The 25,571-nt window shown below is 38.2% G+C and overlaps 1 protein-coding gene and 1 pseudogene across 2 annotated transcripts in view; both read left to right on the plus strand.

Annotated features, from left to right (window-relative positions):
* Positions 1-2,874: 2,874 nt before the first annotated feature.
* LOC122731824 lies at positions 2,875-4,509 on the plus strand (annotated as a pseudogene).
* A 6,630-nt stretch (positions 4,510-11,139) lies between these two features.
* The window catches only part of LOC122731444 (erythroid membrane-associated protein-like), a 30,393-nt gene continuing 15,961 nt past the window's right edge, over positions 11,140-25,571 (plus strand). Inside the window, exons 1-4 of one of the 2 annotated variants that reach the window (XM_043971556.1) lie at positions 11,140-11,492; positions 19,440-19,544; positions 21,788-22,150; positions 25,134-25,241. In XM_043971556.1, coding sequence (XP_043827491.1) covers positions 11,426-11,492; positions 19,440-19,544; positions 21,788-22,150; positions 25,134-25,241 — 643 coding nt within the window. In that variant the 5' untranslated portion in view covers positions 11,140-11,425. Of the gene's footprint in view, positions 11,493-19,439; positions 19,545-21,787; positions 22,151-25,129; positions 25,242-25,571 lie in introns of both variants that reach the window. The other variant, XM_043971557.1, reaches the window with a different exon arrangement.

The following is a 25,571-nucleotide window of genomic DNA, read 5'->3' on the forward strand; positions in this document are numbered from 1 at the left end:
CTGCCCAGGGCTCAGCCCTCTCACCAGACTGTGAGCTTAGTTCCAGATGACACTGGTGCTTCAGCTGATTCAGAGACTCTGGGGGGTGGGTCTCCTTCTCTGATGAGGCCTTCCTGGGACTGGATCTGTGTTAGGGTGATGGTGGGGTTGGGCTCAACTCTTGTATCAGCACAGCAGCTCCCTCCTTCTGACCTTCCAAGCTGTTCTTGGTTAGAAGATGATTTCAGCACATTCTTCTGTGAGTTTTGCTGCTCTGGGCATTTTCCTATGGCGTTATTTGGATGTTTTTGGAGTGATCATGTCATGAGTTCAGTAGCTCACTGCCTTTCCTCTGCCATCTTGGCTCTGCCCCGGAAGTCTCTTTTTAAGCTTTTTACACCTCCCTTTTATTCCTCTCCCTGCTGATATGTATCTTTCAAATAATACCAGCCTTTTTGCTATTATTCAAACATGCCATTCCTTCTTCCATCTCTGTGCATTTTCTCTGGCTGTTCCCCATGATTGGCATGATCTTCTTTCTCATTTCTGCCTTAGGACTTCCCTGACCTACAGTAAGTGGCTTTTCATATTATACCTTCTACAGGACACCTTCCCAATTTTCCCTTAATTCTAGTGTTTTCCTTGTAAATTCCTATAATTTCCTACAATTATTTAGCTTTCTTTCTAGCTGGGCCTCTTTCCTTCTGTCCATCAATAGCCATAACTTTCCATTGTTCTGCCTCTCTCTTTTTCCCAGTCTGTTACTCCTGCTCTGGCACAAGTGATTTCTCTTCCAAGTCTTCATCCTATTCTACCTAATCATTTCAACTAGACACTGTTGTCTACTTTCTGATTTTGACTCCTTACCTTGTGGTGACTGGCATCTTGCTGAAAGCCAGCTCCTTATTATACTCACACTCTGCCTTCTCTGCTGCTGGCTTCTAATAGAAAGTCCACTACACGATTGTGTTCTCTAATCTCAAATGGGTCCTCACTGCTGCCCAATTCATTTATTTATTCCTCTCTGATTAACTCTATGGCATTCCCCACAGTGGAAGTTCCAAAATTTCTCTTCTCTCTTCAGGGCTCTTATGCTGCTTTCTCTAGCTTCTGTTTCAGGAGAGGATTTCAACTCTACCAAGAGAATGGAAATCACACATCATGAACCCCCTTTCTTTTTTTATTCTGCACTTTACAACTTTTCTCTCCTCCTTGTCTCTAGTTTGTGAAGAAGAGGTAACCCTTGCCTTTGCCAGTGCCAAGTACTGTACTCATTGTCTAGGTGGCACAATAATAGATAGAGAACTGGGCTAGTAGTTAGGAAAACTCATCTTCCTGAGTTCAAATCTGGCCTCAGATATTTACTATCTGTGTGACCCTTAAGTCATTTAAATCTGTTTGCCTTGATTACTCATCTGTTAAATGAGCTGAAGAAAGAAGTGGCAAACCACTTCAATGTCTTTGCCAAGCAAACTCCAAATGAAATCACAAAGAGTTAGACACAACTGAACAACAATGACTTTCATGTTACCCAGGAGCTTGTCCCTTCAATCACCACTTTTCTGTAGCTTTCAACCTCTCCTAGTTAGTGGCTCTTTTCCTGTTGTCTACAGACAGTTCCAGGTCTTGCTCAAAGTTAAAAAACAAACAAGCAAACAGACAAATAAACTGTCACTTGATCTTAAATCCCCCCAAGCTTTTGTCTGACATTTTCCTCTAAGGTTCTAATAGTGACAATTTCTAAATCTGGATTGTACTCTATTCCCACATCTCTTGACTTTCTGCAGCACCGGAAAGTGTTGGCTTCCCTCTCTGTCCAGGGACTTTCTCCCCACTGGGTTTTTGTGACTATTTTCTCCAGACTCTAAGGACCCTTCTCCAGTTCCCGTTTGTAAGATGAACATCTATTTTTAGTATTGTATGTGTGTATATTCCCCAAGACTGTTATGCACCCTCTTTATTTCTCTCTCTACACACTCCAATCTCCTTAGCTCTTAAGAATTGCATTATCATCTCTATTCATGTGATTCTAAGATCTCTACTTCTAACCCCAAGGACTCTCCTAACTTAGCTCCAGTTCTACATTGTTGTTGTTCAGTCATGTATAAGTATTAAGATTCCATTTGGAGTTTACTTGGCAATGATTCTGGAGTGCTTTGTCATTTCCTTCTCCAGTTCATTTTACTGATGAGGAATTAAGGCAAACAGGGTTAAGTGACTTGGCCAGGGCCACATAGCAAGTAAGTGTCTTAGGCCAGATTTGAACTCAGGAAGATGAGTCTTCCTGACTCTAGGACCAGCACTTCTATCCACTTTACTACCTGACTACCCACTTTTATATTACCAGCTGCCAGTCTCATGTCTCCCAATGAATATTTCATAGGTATCTCAAACTTATCAAGTCTAAAATGGAATTCATATTTTTCCCTGATAAATTTCCCATTCCTTCAAACTTCTTTATTTCTCTTTGGGATACCACCAGCCTTTTTGTGATGCAGGTTTGAAACCTTATTCATCCTCAACTACTTCTTCATCCTGTACCTCCTCTTACCTTATCAGTTGCAAATTGATGTTGGTTATCTTTGATCCATCTCCTCTCTGCTCACATTGCCATCTCCCTCATTCAGGATCTCATTACCTCTCAAGTCAACTATTGACACACTCATTCATATTCCTAGATTACATTTACTCTCCAATCCATCTGATACACTCACTCCCACATGTACTCCCTCATACTTGTCTCCACAAGCACTTCCTAAAGCAGAAATATTCCTATTTAAGAAACTTCACAAGGTAGTGTTGTGCTGTGAGGAAGAAAGAGACAGCCTTCTGAGCTTGGGAGAGTGATTTTCATCTGTATGGGGTGAAGATCCCTGGGGAAAAGTATTTGCTACCATGTCTGACCAAGAAGTAAAGACTTCTGCTGAGGAGATGGGGGAAAAAGACAGAAGGAGAATACAATAATCTCAAAGTCATTGGGCAAGAGAGCAGTGAAATTAACTTCCAGGTGAATGTGACAAACTGTCTCAAGAAACTCAAAGAGTTATATTGTCAAAGACAGGTTTCTCTTTGAAGGTCAGAGAACTGCTAATAATCATTCTCCAAAAGAGGTGGGCATAGAGGAAGATGTTACTGAAATTTATTAGGAACAGACAGTGTCATTCAGCAGTTTTTATGGTCTGTTTTTTCCATTTTCCCTTATTTTTTATTTATAAACAATAGTTCTTTTGTAATGTTGTGTTTGACACTGAATGGAAACTGGAAGCCTAGCTCTGGGAGTCTGACTTTCAAAGTCTGGTATTCTTTATACATTATCATTTGTTTTCATTGTGCTGAACTCTTGTGATCAACCCCCTACCATCTTTTTTGAAATACACGTATGTACATGCATGCCACATTCATTAACGCTGTGCGTTGAAGGCTTGAAGGTGATAAGATCTGTCAGAGTTAGTGTGCCAGATTGAGTCCCATTGAAGATGAAGCTTTGGTATGTCACTGTTTCACTCTTGGACTATAAGTCTCAGTGGACAGGGTAAGTATTTCAGAGAACTGAACTTTGGGAAAATGACTTTTCTTTGATTTGAAGCTACATTTGAACAAATCTGATGTCCTGAACCAGAAGAAGACTATCAGGTTGGAAACGGAGATGATAGATCAGGTTATAGTCATGACAATGTCCAGAGGTGCTTCATTGAAGAGGTAAACCATTTTAGGATTTTAAGTCTGGTCAGAAGGACCCAGGAAAGCTACTAATTTTCCATTTGCAATTAATAAATGTATTGATGCAGAAATGGATGTAGCAGACCACTACCCATCTTGAATTTATTGTACTTTTGGGCCCAGGATATGGGTTTTAAATCGGCATAATTTGTACCAGCTTTAAAATAGACAAAATATTTGTAAAAAGAAATGAAGGAAGGAAAGAAGGAAAGAAGAAAGGAAGGAAGGAAGGAATAAAGGAAGGAAAGAATAAAGGAAAGAAGGAAAAGGGAGGGAGGGAGGAAAGAAGGAAGGAAGGAAGGGAGAAAGGAAGGAAGGAAGGAAGAAAAAAGGAAATAAAAGAACAAAAAAGAATTCTCATCTTTCAAGAATGAAATACAAATTCCTAATCCACCCATTTATATCTGGGGATAAGTAGCACTCAATTATTTATGTATTTTTCTGTTCCTACTCATTTGTGAGTTTGGGGATCCCATGTTGAGGGAAGAACTACATAGAGTACCATGTTGGGAGAATTTGGGAAGCCAGAGCATTGTTTCAGTATCAGAGTATTAGGTGGACCCGGTGGGACTGGGAATTATTGTCTGGAAAATGGTAGGAGATGGATAGAAAAGCAGGTGGAAGTGAGAAAAGACCAGCTCCATTAATCTCAAAAGTGTTTATGATCAGGGGGTGTGTATGCATTCCAACATATGAGTATGAGTGTGGCCCATTCTAGAGACGATCCTTCCAGGTACTGTAGTCTAATATTTCTTTTACTTGTTTTCTTTGCTTTCAATGATTTTCCTTGTTTCAGGCCTATACTCCTAGCCTGAGAATTTTTTGTGTGTCCAAAAAGATGAACACCATGGATTTCTTTTCACCATGTTGTTTTGAATGTCTAAAACTATGATTTGAACATCAGCAACAGCAGCACCCAACTGCCTTCTTTGTTCCCATGATACTCATTTCTTTCTTTGTAACTGCTCCTGCTTGTCCTACCTTCTTCATTTGCTTCTCTGTCTGGATATTCTCTTTCTCTCTTTGTGCAGCTAACTGAAGCCAGGCATTCAGGCAGTTTTGGCCACTGAGAATTGTTTGCTGTGTCTATATCATAGAAAGATCCATGGCTGGTGAGGCCAGGGGAGAGGCCAGGCCCCAACTGCAGGTTCACTTTTGGGTTTTTTTGTTTGTTTTTTGGGTTTTTTTTGGCAATTGGGCTCAAGTGGCTTGCTCAGGGTCACACAGCTAGTGTAATGATTGGAATTATGCCACCTGCTGGAGACTTACTGTAGAAAAGCTGTGCCATGAGGCGAACGTCTCTGAGGGCAAGACTATGGGTCTTTTCTTTGGCGTCAGGAAGTGACGTTTGCTGGTGGGGAGCGGAGCTAGAAATGTGCTCTCCCTTTAATAGATAGATGAATGTAGGCCTTTCTCTCTTTACCAAATTCTTATTCTCCTTAATAAATGCTTAAAAGCCTAACTCTTTCTAAAGCTTATAATTTATTGGCAACCACTCATTAGATATTGTAGACAGTTTAGCTAGAATTTTAGCTCTTAACAGATGGCTGACCACGAAGATGAAAGCTGAACCTCATTCTTCTGATCTTCAGGTTGGGTAAGAAATTTCCCCCACACTGTCCCTTTAAATCTGAAGTACTGCTAAATTGCCAGCTGTTTTCCCTTTAAATTTTTTCAAATGGACCTTTTAAGCTCCCTAATTACCCTATTTTTGATTTTAGTCTGTTTAACCAGATAAATGGGAGATAAGATCATGTTAATGCTTTGTTTTTGTGGATTTTCTATTTTTATTTTTACTTTTGTTAGAAGAGCCAGCAAGTCGCTCACACAAGGGAATATAAATAACCCCGTCTCTCCCAGCCATGCTTTTTCAGAGAAGCCTCTGGTTTCTGCAGCTTTTTCAAATTCTAACACTAATTGTTGCTTTAATTTTGCATGCCTGGAGGCTTCTCTAGAAGCTTTTAATCCCCCAGCAGTGGCAGAAGGGGAACCCAGGCCTGAGTTTGATTCCCGGGCTGTACACCATGTGGGGGTGGTGGTCCCCTCCCCTTCTCTAGGTACCCCACCTTCTCCCCCTCCTCTCCTTGATTCTCCTGCCCTGAAGGTCACGAGATCTAATCCACCTTCCTCAGGTCCTGATCTTGCGCATGCACAGCTTTCTCTACCTGCATTTGCAGCTTCAGGCTCAGTCCTTCCCCAGCCTGGCTGTGCTTCTGAGACAACCTTAGAAAACCCTTTAAATTCCAGATATGCTCGTTTTGTTCATAATTTTGCTAATCTGCTTTTGTCTTTAATTAGTAACCTTATAAAGCATTTGTATGGTGAAAAGACTGACAGACAATATAGAGGGGTTAAAGAAGAAAAATTTAAGCTGAATAAGAATGACAATCATAGTTCGACTCCACTTCTTTTGCCATGGAAGGGTATATATTTTACAGAAATGTAGAAGTAAGCAGCAAGGTATTGATATAAGTATTGGGGATTTTAGATATGGGAATCAAAAGTGTTCTAACTTTACTCAGAGTATTAATGTCAGTTCAGAGGTTACATAGGATTTCTATGCTATTATATCTACATTTTGAAATTAATGGTTTGGGTCTATTTTCATAGAGATTTTCATGCTTTTGAGATTGTGTTTTATACTTAGCTTTTTTTTAAAAAACAAGGAGAATATTTGTAAAAGCTTTTTATAGTCATATGATTAAGTTTATATTTTATAATACTCTTATTAATGTTAAGTTCATATTCATTTAGGTTTCCCTAGTTTGAATTTCATTGTCTTTTATTGTTCCAAGTGTATTTTCTTCTATTCATTCATCTATCTAATTTTGAAACATTGCAAGATGGTTTTGATTTCCTAATACAATGTTAATTCTAGGAGTATTGTGCTCCCATATTCTGAGTTGTTTGTTTTTGTTATTTTTTTTTCTCTCAACTGATTATTTGATCGAACTCTATAGAGCATTTCCCTGGCAAATTGGTTGCCATGGCCAGTGTAAATTGATTCTAGAAGTATTATTTTTGATAAGCCTATTCAAAAAAAATAGGGGAACACTTGTGAAAGTTTTCTTTTTTTAAAAAAAATAGTTTTCTTTGAGATTGTGTTGTGCTTTAACTTGTTTTTAAATATGTTCTGATTTTTAACAAAAGTAATTGTATACTAAGTAAAAAAAGGTACTATTTGAAATTGTTGCATAATTATATATTATATTCTGAGTCAAGATGTATTCACATTTTTTTGTGATCATTTATTATCCTCAATTTTTAAATCCATATGAGACTTGGATTATGGGAACTTGTCATTTAAGACATTAATTGCCTTTATTCTGAGTTATCAGATGCCAGTTGGCCAAGATGCTATCCAATCACAAGAGGATTACATGCAAGAGCAAACACTGAACTGTCACATGAGGGGAGACATGCATGAAGTCAACGTATGGCCAAGGGAACGGCTTTTGACAAATGTTGAGGTTGGATTCTCTTGGTTTAATATTTTATCCTCTTTTCCCCCATAATATTGTACAGATGGCTGGAAGTATTCATCCCACCCATCTCATTCTACACCTGGCTTCTATGCCCCCTCCTATATGCCTGATGCCATGGACATCTCAATCCCATGCATCTGATTAAGTCTGACTCAGTTTCCTCCAATACGTTTGGTGGAATGGACATATATTCCATCCACCTATTTTAAGCCTGGCATACTGCATGAGCAGTATATATTGCTCAAGTGTGGGAATGCTCATATCCTATCATTTCTCTGTTCTTTTATGGTAACCCCCATAATTATCTCAGGTGTCATAAATAGAGTGTTGGATTTGGCCTTGACATCTGTTACCAATTATATTAGATTTTTAAAATTTCTCATAATGGCATGAGGATAATTAGGCAGATGATGCAAAAAGTGATGAAAGAAAGATAAAAATTATTTTAAAAAATTAATATCTCAGCAATTGTCTTCTCAATTAACCCTCCACAAGGGGGGACTATAGTAAAATTAATTTTAAAGAATGTTTCAATTTTTGTTTTATTATATATTTCATGTGTAGCAACTAAGATTCAGAATTCCCTTAGACATGTTTTTCAGAACTTTCATTGTTTGATTTAATTATTGACAAAGCTTTTTTTTTTTTTTTTTTAAGGCAATGGAGGTTAAGTGACTTGCCCACAGTCACACAGCTAGCAAGTGTCAAGTGTCTGAGGCCGGATTTGAACTCAGGTACTCCTGAATCCAGGGCCAGTGCTTTAACCACTGCGCCATCTATCTGCTGACAAAGGTATTTTAAAGTTGTGTTAAGCTCAATTTTGTAGGAAATTTTCCTGGCTTATTACCAGTATCAACCCCTGAAAAGACTTCCATTCTATGACTACACCTAGAGGACATCTGAGAAAAGACTTTCAGAGACTTTCAATGAACAGTTTTGTTTTGTTGTTGTTTTTTTTTCTTTTCTCTTTCTTTTATAATATACACCATCCATAACATGTACTCTCTGCAGAAGCTCTCCCTTTGCAAGACTAATGTCAAAGTGCCGGTTCATGAGGACAAAAAAAATTGCCCCTCTGGACAAAACTTTCCTTTCTTCCTTTTCTATATTGTTATTAACATATTGTTAGTTAGCATAGGTTATTATATTCTGTTATTTTTGACTGTTTCATCAAGGAAACACCCCATTTCTTGAGGAAACAAAGCAGGGACTGTAATGATTGGAATGATGCCACCTGCTGGAGACTTACTGTAGAAAAGCTGCGCCATGAGGCAAATGTCTCTGAGGGCAAGACCATGGGTCTTTTCTTTGGCGTCAGGAAGTGACGTTTGCTGGTGGGGGGAAGAAGGAAGAGCCTGGCGCTCTGACTAGGCTCTTTTCCTCTGGACTCTGGTGGAGAGCGGAGCTAGGAATGTGCACTCCCTTTAATAGATAGATGAATGCAGGCCTTTCTCTCTCTCTTTACCAAATTCTTATTCTCCTTAATAAATGCTTAAAAGCCTAACTCTTGCTAAAGCTTATAATTTATTGGTGACCACTCATTAGATATTGTAGACAGTTTAGCTAGAATTTTAGCCCTTAACACTAGTGTCAAGGGTCTGAGGTCACATTTGAACTCAGGTCCTCCTGAATCCAGGGCCGGTGCTCTATCCATTGCGCCACCTAGCTGCCCCGCAGGTTCACTTTTCATGTCAGTCCTGAAATGGAGCTGGTAGAAGAACAGGAACAACCTATACACAGAGTGTAAAAGCAGAGATATTTACATAGAGTGGAGCTCAGTGGGGGCTCAGCAAAGGGCAGCAGAAGGCTCTATCCAATAAAAACATTTTTTTTACTGGTGAGAGTTGGTTTAATTTTTTTTCTGTCATATACCATGGAGGATAATAGTCAGGGCATCAAAAAGGAGCAGGATCACTTAACTCTGACAATAGTTTGGTTTGTGTTGCACCCTCCTGGTTGGATGTTTCCTTCTTTACCCATAGAGTGAAGAATGTGGGGCCAAAGGGTCACTGTGAAACTGATGTGGGATGATTTTCTGTATATCATTTCTAATCTCCATTAAAAGATGCATATTTTCTGGTTGAGTATATAAAATTTCTCCCTCAAATGCAAAATGTACCTTATATAAATGAATATATATATATATATATATATATATATATATATATATATATATATGTATACACACACACACACACACACATATATACTCACACCCACACACTCACGTGTGTGAATGACTGAGTGAAAAGGGATACCTTGATTTGCTTGAGTCCCCCAGTTATCCAGTTAATCAGAACAATGTATGGGACTGGCTGCATTGGCTAACACACTGACAATCCAATCCTTTGCAGTGACCAGAGTAAACCTAGCTGGAAAATTAGTGACTTTGAAGCCAAGTTACTTCTTACCAGCATTGAAGCAGATCCTGAGCTATTTGGTGATGGTGGTTTATGGACTTTCAAAAGACATCCCTGTCTTACCTGACTGCAAGTTATGAAACTATGAACATATCCTGTTCATGGTCTTATTATCTTTGGCTCTCCCCAAACTCTGCTTATGGGACTCTCAGAATTATCCTGTTTTTGAGATATCTCTTTATCAAGACATCTCCTAATCAGGCATCGAACTGTGAACTGCTTAGCACCAAGAATACTTTCTGATTTGTGTATCAAAGGACACCTCCTTAACCCCTAGAATTCCTCAGTCCCCCTCCCCTTGGGAATGGAACGCACTGACTTATTCCTTTCTAAGCCCACCTTTCCCTCCCAAATCCCTTGACTGCCTTTGTTTAAAATATACATAATATTACCTGGTGTCCTACTCTGCATAGGTTGGAAGGTACCCATGCAACATGTTAATTTTTTTTCTTTTTTTTTTCCTAGCTTAATAAAAAAAAACTTTCTTTAATTGTATAAGTATTGCCTTTCTCTGGTTTTCTTTCCTTTTAGGAAGAATGGGATTTAAATCTTGAAAACTGGTCTTTGTGTTTTCTGGTCTTCCCCTTTGGGAAATGAGAGATTTAACTGTGTGTGTATGTGTATGTATATGTATACATTTTTGTTATACATAAGTATATATACACACATGCATATACTTCTATACATGTGTGTACCCACACATACGTCACAGTATAGGGAATTTATACATGTTTATATATGATATAAATGTATAAATACATGAAACACATATATGCGCACACAGAATCCACACATATATGTTTATCTATATATGCACATGCAAGCACAACTACTTATATTTATATGTAGTCATTTATGTATATATAAAATACACACATATATGTTTATTTGCACAGAGGGTAATGCCGTTTAAGATAACAGCTAAAGACATTGGAGCCAAGCTATTAAATCCTTTAGATGTCAGGAAAAGAAGTTCATATTTAACCCTAGAGTTAATAGGGATCCATTGGAGGTTGTTGAACAGGGGGCTGCCATGGTTAGACCTGTGCTTTAGGAATTCTAAAAATCCATGAACTATAAAATGGGCTAAGTAGAGAAGGTACATTCAATAGACATTTTCTTGACAAAAGACAACTCCAGCTTGGGGAAAGAAAGAGAACAAGCAATTATTAAACACCTACTCTGTGCCAGGAACTTTATAAATATTATCTCACTTGATCCTCACAATAACCCCATGAGGGAGGTGGTATTATTGTCCCCATTTTACATTTGAGGAAACTGAGGGTGAGAGACAAATTAGCTTGCCCAAGGTCACACAACTAGCAAGTGTGTAAGATCCAATTTGAACTCAGGTGTTCCCGACTCCAGGCACAGTTCTCTATCCACTGTAACCACCTAGCTTTCCACTTGGAACAGTTGGTTAAGTTAATTGTTAGAACGCTCACATGAGAGGCTCAATGATTATGCAAGGTTATAGTTGAACTGTTTCACTTTCATTCCCAAGCAGGTCATATGATAGTTTCAGGAAACAGGATTTCTAAGGCCTGAGAGTAGCTCTTTTGGAGGGCGCGGTGGCCTGGGCAGCTCTGTGACCTCGTCATTTGGGTCATGTCCCCAAATATGGACATATTTTCAGAGACAGATAGGAAGACCCTGGATTGAAGGCTGGAAGAAGCAGCAGAGCTCTTCTAGAGGACCTGCTTCAGATTTCAGAGGGGTTAAGTGACTGGCCCAAAGTTCCCCTAGCAGCAAGTGGAAAAGCAGGACTCCTACTTCAGGGCCACGGGCTGCAAATCCAGGCCTGTGGTGGAACCGGGCAAGATGATGTTTCTCTCTTTTAGAGAATTGGCCCTTATTCTCCTTTGCCAGCTCCCCTGGCTCCTCTCCGGTAGGTGGGACCTTGTCGTTGAGCCCTGTTTGCCTCCCTGGCTGCTCCTGGCAGGGATTTCCTTACCTACAGGCCTCTCTGCCATTCTCTTTCTCTGCATCTTCTTTGTCTCCCTTTCCTGGTGTGGTGGGATATTTCAGACCAGAGCATACTGGGAAGAATTGGGTCTATTCACATTTCCAATTTAGATTCCAATGCTACTTGTCTCTCAGGACCCAGATAAGCTTCCATGTCATGTATGAAGCTGCTCCTAATAATGGAGCCTCAAAGTGACCTTTCACTGCTTTCACTTATTGCATTATGATTTCATTCATTTTCTATTCCTGGATAATCTGAAAGGGGTGCCAGGCCCAGTATCAGTGAACCCTGATTTCTCCTCCTTAACCTCTCAATCCAGTTCAAAATGATCTCAAGTCATAGTATGAAGGGGGAAAACTTACCACTGAAAGAAAACTTGTTTCCTTCTCTCTTTATTGCGATTTAAAAAAAATACATTATTTCATGAATGTTGTGTATAATACAGTCATATCTGAATATGTTCTCTCACCATGTCTACACATGGGGATGTAATGTAAGTGGGGGTTATGAAAGTAGTGGCAGATCACCCCAAATCGGCTCATATGGTCTACCAAGGTAAATAAAGTGACTTTGCAAAGTTTCTGCCTTGAAATTGAAATATTCTAGGAGATTTTGTGATTACTGGGGTTGTGATCTCTACTGTGAAGAGATCACTCATGAAATAAAATTGTGAACTTCATCTAAAGTTTGAAATTTGCTAGTGACTGGGCACAACCATCTGCTTCTGCCACTTATACCTTGGCCCCTGTTCCTACAATTCTTTGCAGATACAGCACCCAGGTAATCAATAAGTGAATGTCTTTTAAAGACAGTATATTGGGAAATTTCAGAAACTTTTGGGCTGTTGAGCCTTCCAAGCCCCTCTGCCTCTTTGGTGCTCCCCACCTTCCTTGATAGTGAATGTTCCACTGTATACTCTTCACCAGACAACATCTCCTAATCTCTGTTGCTCTTTTCAACATAATACCCCTAGATAAAATCACGGACCTTCTTCATGGTCCCCAACAATCTCTTCTTTCTATTTCTGTGAGTTATGGTGTCTCACTACCTACAAACACCTGTCCATACTTTCCACCTTTTGGAGTTACTCTCCCTCGTCATCTTTTAATCTACTTTCTCCTATTCCCTGAAACTTGTTCTTCTCTTGAGGATTTGCTTTAGCAACTTTTTTGAGGATGGATTGAAATTCGGAGATATTTGTGGCAGGGAAAGCAAAGAGGCTATTCTAGGAGTTCAGATGATGAGGGCCTGAACTAAGATGGTGGTTGTTTGGGTAAAGAGAAAGGGAAGTATGCAGGAGATGTTTTGGCAGTTGAAACAAGATTTAAAAACTAACTAGATATATAGTATGGATGAGAGTAGAGTCAGAGATGGCACTGAAGTTTCACTGTTCTTTTGACTATACGGATGATATGGTGTCCTCAATAATAATAAGGAAATTTGGAACAGGGATGAGTTTTGAGGAGAAAGATCATGACTTTTGCTTTGGATATACTGAGATTGAAATGCTTATAGTACATCCAGCTTAAAATTCCTAATAGCTACTTTGTTATGCTGGACTAGAATGGGAAATTGTGTGTGTGTGTGTGTGTGTGTGTGTGTGTTTGTGTGTGTATAGCTTTTTCAAGGAACTTGGAATGTGTAGGAACATTAGAAGATGTTAGCTAGAGGTAAAATAGGATCACCTGAAAGTTTTTAAGGATGGGGGCTACGTTGGTGTGTTTGTAGGGGCACAACCAGGGGATAAGGGTAGGCTGAAGATTAAAGTGCAAGGGTGGTGATATTGGGAGAAATCTATTGGAAAATATGAGAGGGACCGGACTCAAAAGTACATGGAAAAGGGGGCAGCTAGGTGGTGCAGTGGAAAAAGCACAGGCTTTGGATTCAGGAGGACCTGAGTTCAAATCCAGCCTCAGATGCTTGACACTTATTAGCTGTGTGACCCTCAGCAAGTCACTTAACCCTCATTGCCCTGCCCCCCCAAAAAAAAAAGAAAAGAAAAAGAAAAAAATTAATGGTGCTATAGGAGCCTAGAAGAGAGATTTTCAGACAGCCATTGTAAGCAATGAAATAGTGTCATAATTAAAGAGTAAAAGAGAAGGCCCATTTTTGTGTTCTCTTTGATAAGGAATCAGAAAAAAAGACCCCTCTTCCTACTGACACCTTTCAGTTTTTCAAAATAAACTAAATGTCCCCTACCTCCCATCTCCAGTAACATGATAGACATAGAATACTGTCCCTTTAGATTCAGGGGTGGGGCCCAAATATGATTAATATTTACCTCAGAGGAAACTTTAAACTTTTAATTTTGTTGGGTTGTGGAAGGAAGTTTAATCTTGAAACTTGAAGGGCAATTCCTGACCATGATTAATTTTGAAAGGCTTCACTGCTTTTTACAAATTTAAACCACCACCACCACCATTGTTAGGTTGCCCTATCCCTTAGAACCCCCAAAGAGTGCTAGGTTAAGAACTTGTCTGATACCATGATTCAATAGCTCTTTGATGCCTGAGATCAAATTTCCCGTAAGATTGTGTGGACATTTTCATACTTGCAGACTACATTAAGATAGGCATTAGGTTCCAGACCATTTGGGCCACATTCTCTGTAATTGTTTCTGTTTGATGATTGTACAGATTACATCCAAAGATGAACCCAATTCAAATTATTTCCTAAGATCATCCCCATTTGAAACCTATTAGAGCCAAGAACCTTGTCTTCTTGGTAAGAAGATGCCATTCCTAGAGGGCAGCTAGGTGGCACTATGGATAAAGCACTGGCCCTGGATTCGGGAGGACCTGAGTTCAAATCCAGCTTCAGATGCTTGATTAGCCATGTGACCCCAGGCAAGTAACCTAACCCTCATTGCCCCGCAAAAAAGAAAGAAAGAAAGAAAGAAAGAAAGAAAGAAAGAAAGAAAGAAAGAAAGAAAGAAAGAAAGAAAGAGAAAGAAAGAAAGAAGGAAAGAAGGAAAGAAAGAAAGAAGGAAAGAAAGAAAGAAAGAAAGAAAGAAGGAAAGAAAGAAAGAAGGAAAGAAAGAAAGAAAGAAAGAAAGAAAGAAAGAAAGAAAGAAAAAAGAAATTTTTTTTAAAAAAAGAAGATGACATTCCTAATGTGAGAAAGAGAATCCCTTTGCCAATATAAAAGTATAATGGGAATAGTCAGTCCCATTAAAAGGCTAGTGAGTAGGAATGCAGAGTTAGGGTTTGACAAGGCAGGAGGTTAGCTAATCACAAGGTTAGAGATAGAGATAGAATGACACACTCCAATTTGTGGAAAGAGTCCAAGTTCTAAACTAGCTTGATAAATTATTTTATATTATGTTTTGTGCAATTTTGCATGACAGTCCTGGACATATTACCAACTTTCCTTTGTATTTTTAAATATGATTCTTTTGCAACATATTTCCTTTCCAAGGACTTTGTACACTTAATTTAAAGCCTATGAATCTGATTGATTGATTGTTTGACCATCCGATTACTGTTTTTATATGGTATGACAGTTCAGTAAGTCAATCAAGCCCCTCCCCAATACATTATTATGAGTATTTTTTCATGTGTTGGTTGGACCAGATGGCTGCCAAAGTCCCTTCTAACCCTCAAATTCTGTGACCTCGTCCTCCTGTGAGTGTTGAAAGGAGAAGAGAACAAGAGATTCAAGGGGAGATGCTAATGGAGAGCTAAACTGGTTCTTTTAAGTATCATAATTGGGAAGAGTGGAGAGTAGCCAAAGCAGGAATGGGAGGCATCATGTGAAAAAATGCAGGGGTAAAAGGATTGGTGATCATGGTGAAGATGAAGAATGGGTTCTCAGCCTCTGTCCAAGGAAACTGATTCCTTGTAACTCTCTGTGCCCTAAACCCTTTCAGAGCTCCCTGCCTTCTGGACCTTAGCACAAGTTGTCCTCTGTGCCTGGAATGTGTTCCTTCCACAGTTTTGCCACTCGAACTATCCATCCTCTAAAACTAAACTCAAATGTCCAGTCCTCTTCTAGCAAGCCATGATGCCTCCACCAATGATGACTTTCCCAAAACACTTTGTTTTGTAACTCCCTGATGCCCATTTATTATTATATTTAATAGAATAATTTAAATAGCATTTTAGTATAATGTTTTATGTTGGCCTTTGATAGTTAACAGGATTAACAAATTTTTATTTTATGTTATGTTATATAATTTTGTAGTATAATAATTTATATGTCTATCATTCCTACTAGATTTTATATTCCTTTAGGTCAGGGATTCTCTCATTTAAATCTTGTGTTCTCTCCAGCTACAAGGGCACTACCAATGTTTCTGTGCACAGTCAGGGTTTGTTTTTTTTTTAAATTATACTGGGGCAGCTAGGTGGCGCAGTGGATAAAGCACCTGGATTCAGGAGTACCTGAGTTCAAATCTGGCCTCAGACACTTGACACTTACTAGCTGTGTGACCCTGGGCAAGTCACTTAACCCTCATTGCCCCACAAAAATAAAGAAATAAATAAATGAATAGACAAAGAAACAGATGAATAGGTAAATAAGCAAACAAATAGCTGAATAAATAAATAAATACTTGTGGCAAGACAAAGAGTCAATCAATGTAGTGTAGCAACAGTGGTGAGGCACAACAGCAACAATGAGACAACCTTATCTAATGGCAAAAAGTCCATTCACAGGAGGGCTTCACGTCTGGGCCTGTTGGTGCTTGCCCAAGCTCAGGGACCGTCAATTCTGTGATTCAGTCACAGCAGTGGTCATCCAGAGAATGAACGCTGAAGATTGTTGTTACACCAAGCTCAGGGTACAGCTTACTTGCTGGGCCTTAACTCTGGAAAACATGGTGTCTCCTAATAGTATCTTGAAAATACAGTGTTTCCCCCTTCTGGACCACCCATCTCCAGACAGGAGATGGAGGAATTTTTTTTTTTTTTTTGCATATCTCTTCTTTAGAGACCTGCTTTTTCTTTGCAATTTTACAACAGTCACTTTTGACTACTTTATGGTGGTTGTTTTTTCAATGGACTCTGTTGTATTGTGTGTATATTATTTTCTTGGTTCTTCTTACTTTACTCTTCAGTTCATGAAGGTCTTTCCATATTTCTCTGTATTCATCATATCTGTCTTTTTTCCCCCAGCACATTCATATAACATTATATTTATATGCCATAATTTTTTCAATCATTCCTTAATTGATGGGCTTCTATAGTAGGTTCTTAGTAAATATTTGTTAATCAATTCATTGGTTAATCTGGTCATTTTGTCTTAATCTTGTAGAGTTTAATTTTTAAAAGTCAATTACTTTTCATGTTTCATTTCAAAATTGGCATTGGCTTGTCTCTGATGTAATTAAGCAATAGTTACCCTCAAAGAACTGATAATATCTACATACTGTCCAATAACTGGTTTGGACACATGGTGTTGTTGGTGGTGAGGCTTCTTTCACTTACCTGATTCTACTTTGATCTCTGGAAAGAACAGAGACTGCCATTATAGTTCACATCCACAAGATAGAAGTAATCATTTACTTCGGTGGTTTGCCAATCAGGGTTAAGCTATTGCTATGGTGAAATGGAAGAACTCTTTGGTTTTCCATGCATTTTTTTAAAAAAAAATCTTTATTACAACCATGAAATATAAAAAGTAAAGTAACTAACCTCATAGATAGAGCATTTTTTTAATAAAAGTATTTTATTATTTTCCAGTTACATGTAGAAATAGTTTTCAACATTTGTTCCTACGAGATTTCCAATTCCAAATCCTTCTCCTTCCCTCCCCTCCCTCCCCCCTCCTCTAGAAAGCAGGTAGTCTGATATAGGTGTTTTATGTATATATATATATATATATATATATATATTATAATATTAAACATATATCCGCATCAGTCATGCCATAAGAGAAGAATAAGAGCAAAAAGGAAAAGCCTCAAAAAAGAAAAACAACAGCACCAAAAACAAAAGAAATAGCATGGTTCAATCAGCATCCATACTCCACAGTTCTTTTTTTTTTCTTTCTGGATTTGGAGATCCCCTTCCATCATGAGTCCCCTGGAAATCTCTTGTGCCATTGGATTGGTGAGAAGAATCTAATCCATCACAGTTGATCAACACACAATGTTGATGATACTGTGTACAATGTTCTTCTGGTTCTGCTCATCTCACTCATAATCGGTTCATACAAGTCCTTCCAGGTTTCTCTGAACTCTCCTGCTCATCGTTTCTTACAGCACAATAGTATTCCATTACATTCATATACCACAACTTGTTCAACCATTCCCCAATTCATTGCCACCACAAAAAGAGCAGCTATAAATATTTTTGTACATGTAGGTCCTTTTCCCTTTTTATGATCTATAGATAGAGCAATTTTAAAGACAAAAAACACACAAGTAGAATTTGGTGTTCTTTTCACCAATTCATAACTGTTTTCCAACTTTCCTTAATCTAGCTTTGGTCGTACCTCACACTTAAATAGAAAACTCCTTTCAACTTAGATTACTTCTTTTTCTTGTACTTAAGATCTCTCTCAGTTTGTCTATATTTTTGTGCCTTCAGCTTTTGGCCTTTTGGCTTCTCAAACAAGAAGTTGTTTTTATTTTGTTTAATTACAACAATCTTCAGTTTAATCATTTTCTTAGTCTGCTTAAGCCAATGTAAAGGAATGGCCTTACTTTCTTCCACTAACCTGATAATGACTATATCCTGTTAATCATCAAAGGTCAGGCAGATTTAGGATTTGTCTGGCTGGGCAACTAGAAGAAATGTGGGACCTATTTACCTATCAGGAAGTTAAGGTATTTCTGATTCTATTCTGTCCCTACAAAATTAATAGAATGGAAAGAAGGTCTTGCTCAAGATATAAGTTAATGCTTTTGGCAACCTGGTATCATAGTGAATAGAGTGCTGCAATGGAATATAGAAGACATGAGTTCAAATCCTGACTTAGACACTTAATAGTTGAAAAAAATGACCCTGAGTAAATCACTAAAAATTTGCCACCCTTGGTTTCCTCTTCTGCAAAATGGTCATAATAATAGCACCTTCATCACAGACAGTTGTTAGGATGAAATGAGATAACAAATGTAAAGTGCTTTATACATCTTAATGACTATAAAAATTCTAGCAATTATTATGGGGGTCTTTTATTGCTTTCCCCCTCTGTCAATAGAGGAACTAGTTATTCCTCAGAAAGCTTTCTAGCAGTAATCACTAGGTTAGTTGAATTTAAAATGAACAGAATTTCTAATTTAGCAGTTGAGATGACTCCCATTAGAGTATTACTTTTACAGAGTTTTCCCTGGTTTAGATTTTCTAAATTATTTACACATGTCTCATTTGACCCTCTCAACAACCCTTTGAGGTAGGGACTACTATTAGTATTCCCATTCTCAGATGAAGAAACTGAGGCAGACAGAAGTTAAGTGATTTTCCTCACTTCAGTTAGCTGGTAAGTATATGAAACAAGGTTCAAACTCAGGTCTTCTTGACTCGAACTCTAGCCCTCTCTCCACTCTGCCACCTTGCTATACAATTAAGGGTTTCTGACAGAATATAACATATTCCACACCCATTGTTCTCCACCTCTTCAGTGAAGGGAGCAAGGTTCACTTTCTCTACTCTTTTCTGGGTCAAATCTAGGGCACTGTAAATATAGAGCTTGATTTCATTTTATTGTACTTGTCAATTACGTTTCTATCATCTGTGTATATTGTTTTCTTGATCATACTTCTCGCTATGTGGATGTGATACACAGGTTTATATAATTCTTTCTATGTTTCTCCTATTTTCTTTATATTTATTGTTTTCAACAACTAAAATTTCATTATATTCATGAACTCCCATTTGCTTTATACTTTCCCAACTTACAGATATTATGTTGTTCCTTTCCCCCCAGATTTTTACTACCGCAGAACATGCTACTGTGACTATTCTCTTGGCCAATCTGTGAGTTCTTTAAACTTCTTGAAGTATTGGAGTAGAGCTATTTCTGGATCAGAAGGTACAGACATTTTAGTTGCTTTTAATAAAGCATTATTCAGAATTACTTTCTGGAGTGTTGAACCAGGTCACCAATGCACCCACTGCATATCGATGTATATATTTTCTTGAAACTTGTAACCAACATTATCGTCACATATTTTGTAATCTTAGTCAATTTGTTCGATGTCGGGTGACACTTCAGAGTTTTACTGATAGACAATTCTTTTATTATTACTGATTTTTAGAAATCTTTCATATAGCTGTTTATAATTGCCACTTCTTTCAAGAATTGTTTGTTATTATCCTTTGGTCAATTATCCATTGGAGAATGGCCTTTAGCCCTATATATAGTTCCAGATATAGATGTAGATGTAGATGTAGATGTAGATATAGATATAAGACCTTTACCAGAGATATTTGATCATTTCCCTTTTCACACTAGCTGCATTCATTTTATTTGTGCAAACGTTTTTCAATTCCATATAATACATTATCTATTTAATCTTTCGTGATTTTTTTCTATTTCTTATTTGGTTAAGGATCCTAATTTAGCCAAGCCAGATTTGGGAAAAATGACCTCATCTATTTTTTCCAAATTCTTTTATGATAGAATATGCTTTTTGGTATAAGATGAAAAATATTTTTAAAAGTTTCATTGTGCCTTATTTTCCTTTTTATTGGGGAGTCTTGGTGATATATAGGAATAATTTGAGTCTCAGGAGAACCTAGCCCACACTAAAAATTACCTGTTTTCTTTGAGTGCTTGGCTTGCTTTGTAGTCATTCTCAATTTTAGTAAATACTCCTTTTAGTAAATTAGTTTATCTGGTATGTCATCTATTTTCTTCCCATTGAACTAACCAAATGATCCGTGATTGACCAATGAATTCAGTAAAAAGAATTCTTAGCATGTTGTTGATATAAACCTGGTATTAAATTAATTATCTGAAATAAAAAGGAAACCAAGGACAAAGTTATTAAGCCATATGAAATTTAATTTGCAAAGATAGCATTTACATATCAAATCGGATTACCTGACTTCTCAGATATCAGAGACAAAGAGTGATTTAATGAGCTGATTTTTATAACAGCAAAAAGGAGTAAAAAATTGACAGTGCCTGGTTTTGAACATAATTTGATTAGACAAGCCAGGTCACCTGACTAGTTAGCTTCTTCCAAGCTTTTTTTTTTTTTTTTTAGTGAGGCAATTGGGGTTAAGTGACTTGCCCAGGGTCACACAGCTAATAAGTGTTAAGTGTCTGAGGTCAGATTAGAACTCAGGTCCTCATGACTCCAGGGCCAGTGCTCTATCCACTGCACCACCTAGCTTCCCCACTTCCAGGCTTTCTTAATCCTACTCAGAAGTCCTTTCTTTACAGGCAGTGCCTTTTGTAACCAGAAACTTTATCGGGAAAGAGGAACATCCAGTCAGTACTTAGCAGTCATCTCCCATCTTCCTTAGAAGATTCTGTTACTCAATTTAGACTCTAGCTCAAGAAAAACAAAGGGAGCATATGTGCTAAGGCTTGAAAGCAGAATTTAATCTCTGGCTACCTTGTCTCCAGCTGCCTGAAAGAGGAATTTATCCTCTGGTCAACCCCACTTTCTGCCAGAAAGGGAAAGCTAGCTTTTTAAAAAAGAGTAATCCAATGATTATTTCATTACATGTTACTCTAAATCATATGTTACTATATGATAAAGTTTTCTTAATCTACCTTTTTACTAAATCTATAGATAACCTAGTATTAAGGGACTGTTAGTCTGGCTTAACTAACTGTTAGGTCTAGCTTTTCCTAAAGAAGGGAGTTTAATCCTATAATCAAAGTAATCAATATTAGTTGATTTGCTTTTCACCTTATTCAGTCTGAATTTTTAGGCTCACAGATAATATTTTGTTGGACCAGTGACCTCAAGGCTACTGTGTTGTTGTTGTTTTTTTTTTTATTCCCTATCTTCATCCACCCTGTGAGATCTTTTAGCCCGGGCTGGATGATTATCAATGAGATACTATGGAGAAGATGTGTGATAGGATAGGATGGGAGTAGGGGAGTATATTAAATGACCTTGAGGGTCTTTTTTACTCTATTGTATTATTCTTATGGTTCAGTAATTTCCCAAAGATCAGACTATATTATTTCCAAAGTATTTTCCATATTGAAACCAGTGTTTGATTTTATGCTTTTCCAACACTCTATTGCTTTTTATCTTGCCTTTTTCCTGATATTAGTCCTAGCCTCTCCCTGATTTTGTCTCAATTCTCCAGGGAAGTTCACCGTGTTGGGACCACAACAGCCAATCACAGCCTTGGTGGGCGGAGAGGCTATATTCCACTGCCACCTCTACCCCCAGAAGGATGCTAGGGATATGGAGGTGATGTGGTTCCACGAGAAGCACTCAGGTCTCATTCATCACTATAGAGATGAGCAGGATCAAATGCAAAACCAACTTCCAGAGTATCAAGGGAGAACAGAATTCCTTCGAGAGAACATCTCCAGTGGGAATGTGACCTTGAAGTTGAGCAACATCTCTCTCTCTGATGAAGGGAAGTATTTGTGCAAATTTTCAAATTCCATCTATTCTCATGAAGCAGAATTTCAAGTATATGTGGCAGATGAGTCTGTGGCAGGTACCTTGGTTTTCATGTGGAGGTAAAAATTATGAGGGAATCTGCTTTGGGGCACCATAGGCATAGCTCTTTCCTGCTAGAGGAACAAAATAAGGACATTCAGTGTTAAAGGAAACGTCCTGCAGAAAGGCAAGAAAGGGTCATCTCTTGAAGGAACAGGACTAAATAAGTGAAATAATGAAGACTACAACCTCCCTCAATTACAACTGGGAGGATACAGGTTCAAGCTGCAAAGAGGTTTTTACCAGGGAATGGGGATGGGTGCAGTATTGTGTCCCTACTTAATCCTTTCTATATAATATAATGCAGCTTCAAACTTTCAGAAACTCATAGACTGTGGAAATGTGGAGATAAGCAAATGGGAGAGGGGCAGCTAGGTGGTGAAGTGGATAGAGCACTGGCCCTGGAATCAGGAGTACCTGAGTTCAAATCCGGCCTCAGACACTTAACACTTACTAGCTGTGTGACCTTGGGCAAGTCACTTAACCCCAATTGCCTCACTGAAAAAAAAAAGAAAAGAAAAAAAGAAAATGGGAGATAATCAAGCCAAGGTTTTAGGTACTCTCTTGCTATTTGCAACACAGACAAGACACTTGATAATTCTGTCCATACATAGCAGCACAATCTATGCAGAAACATAATTAGACATAGCCATGTTTTTACTTATTGTCTACTCTTTTCAGTGCATGTCCTCACAAATTACATGTGTACATGTGTAAAATCATGGAATGTCAGGTATATTGGAAGGGACACCCCCAAATATCTACTTCAATTTTACCTGCACAATAATCTTACATTATTCTCCTAAATACATTCAGGAAAAGAGACACCCCCCACTATCAACTGAGGCAGTCTGCTTGTTTTTTAGATAACTTGCATTGTTATAAAGCCTTTTCTGAAATCTACCTCTATATAACTTCAATCTATTGCTCTTGCTTCTACTTTTGGGGCCAAGCATAACAAGTCAAAAGACTCTTATTTGGCCAACCCTTCAAATGCTTGAAATCAGTGATCTTGATCCCCCCTCTGTCTTCCCTCCGTCTTCTCCTTGGTTTCCCCAAAACATTCTCCTATTATCATCCTGCACAGTCCTTTAATATACCCACATTTATTGAAATTCTTCCTGAAATTTACCAACCAGAAATAAATCATTTCAAATGAAGTCTCACCATGCCTTTGCACTGACCATCCCTCATTCTTAGAATGTATTCTCTCCTCACTTCTCTCTCAGACAAACCCTTTCTTTCTTCAAGTACCATCTTCTGAATGGTACCCTCCATTCCAGCTTGCATAGTACTTAAATCACTGCTATTTATTCTCAATTAATTAGTTAGTTTATTCATTCATCCAAGCATTTACTTATTGATTCATTCATTTATCTATTTAATTATCTATCTATTCATTCATTTATTGTATGTGTGTGTCTCTGTGTGTATGTTGTCTCCCCTAATAATAGATAAGGTCCTTGAGGGTAAGAATTGTCTTACTTCATTCAGTATTTTTGTTTCACCAGTGCCTAGCTGGTGTATTGGAGGTTCTTAATAAATGCTTATACATGGATTTGATCAGTGTCTGACTGTTGACTCAGGTTTTCAGTTGACTCAGTTCCTGGCCTTTTTATCACACAGTGGCCAATCAGGACTTCCCTTTTGTATTTGTATTTTGTATTTGTTATTTTTGGAATTCCAGTAAAGGATTATATAGTTAATCATTTATTTCCTCTTAGCTCTTACATTATTGCCTGTTTACATTTCAATACCATTACAAAATATTAGCGATCTGTTTTCATTTGTTTCTCATACCTTTGCCATCTCCCTGAAATTTCCTTGTCTCCATTTTTATTTATCTACCTGTTTACATGTTGTCTTTTCCTTCTCATCCTACCTCTTACCCAATGTATATTCCTTGAAGACAGGGACTTAATTAACTTTGGTTTGTACCCCTAGTATCTAGTACAGAGTTTGACATACAGTAGGTACTTAATAAGTTCCTATTGAAGCAGTGCATTGAATTGGGAATCAGAAAGACATAGGTTGAAATCCTGCCTCAGACACTAGCTGTGTGACTCTAGGCTAGTCATTTAATCTCTCTGGTCTCCAACTTCCTCAAAATGTAGAATAATAGACCCAGACATTCTAAGGTCATTTCTATAATAATTCTACTCCCAGTAATTTTGATTCTGCCAAGCATAATAATAGGGCATGGCTATATAGGTATACCTCCTGGAGAAAGGTGGGTGGAATACAAGGGTCATTATACCACTGAGCATTCAAACACAGAGCAGGACAGACACATTCAGGGCTCCAAGACCAGTCCTGCCATCCTGACTCCCTACTGACTCTATTTCTTTTGACCTTATCTCAACCCAATACTACAAACATCTCATTTTTTGAACTGGTAATCTTTAGGAAGAAAAAGAGCCAGCTTCACACCAATTGGCAGTGACTACAACCTCTCTCACTCTTACCTAGAATTCTTGGAGATAGCCTCCATTTGGCAAAAGCAGAGGTGACTTCTTCATAAATCATACCATCTCCCTACCTGACACTGCAGGCTGCCTTCCTGGCTGTGTCAACAGCAATGTAGAGGAGAGTAGGACATCTTTCTGCATAGGCTCAGGCAGATCCTGGGCCAGTGCTCTGACTTGAATAGTTACTATGAAATTAGGATTTCTGGGTTCTAGGTTCACCTTATGTGGACCTTGGGCAGAGCACTAGAACTGCTTAGGCCTCAGTTTCCTCATCTGTTTGTTTGTTTTTAGTGAGGCAATTGGGGTTAAGTGACTTGCCCAGGGTCACACAGCTAGTAAGTTTCAAGTGTCTGAGGCCAGATTTGAACTCAGGTACTTCTGACTCCAGGGCCGGTGCTCTATCTACTGTGCCACCTAGCTGCCCCCCTCATCTGTTAAATTAGAATTTGTTATAATCAGTAAGGCCTCTTCAAGCATAGAATTCCCATAACTCTGAGATTTGATTTTTTTCAGATGCATTGTTTCCAAGGACCTGGATAACCTTGCTGTTTATCTGTGGGTGTCTTGTCGCAATCTTCCTATTCTTCACCAATTATAATGACATTCTGAGAGAAGTCAGAGGTAAATGGGTAAATGGGGGGCTGGGTTGGGCTTCTTTTACAATACAGTGGGACCTAGAGAAGATTATGAACTGTCTAAGCCATTACTTGTAGTTTATTCTTAGTTTGACACTAGCAGCATCCGTTCAGATAATGAGAAACCCATTAGAATTCCAATGTGATTCCAAATGGATACCTGTAGGTGGGGTGTATTAATTGTATCCTACTGGAACTTACAGATTCCAATTAGAAGTCATTCAATGTGAATACCACCTTTGGCTTCTAAGTAATAATATAATTCCTGTGGAAGATTGTGTTGGAACTGAGCTGCGATGGGAACTTGAGAATCTCA

The sequence above is a fragment of the Dromiciops gliroides genome, chromosome 6, assembly GCF_019393635.1.
Source record: "Dromiciops gliroides isolate mDroGli1 chromosome 6, mDroGli1.pri, whole genome shotgun sequence".
In the NCBI taxonomy this organism is placed as follows: Eukaryota; Metazoa; Chordata; class Mammalia; order Microbiotheria; family Microbiotheriidae; genus Dromiciops; species Dromiciops gliroides.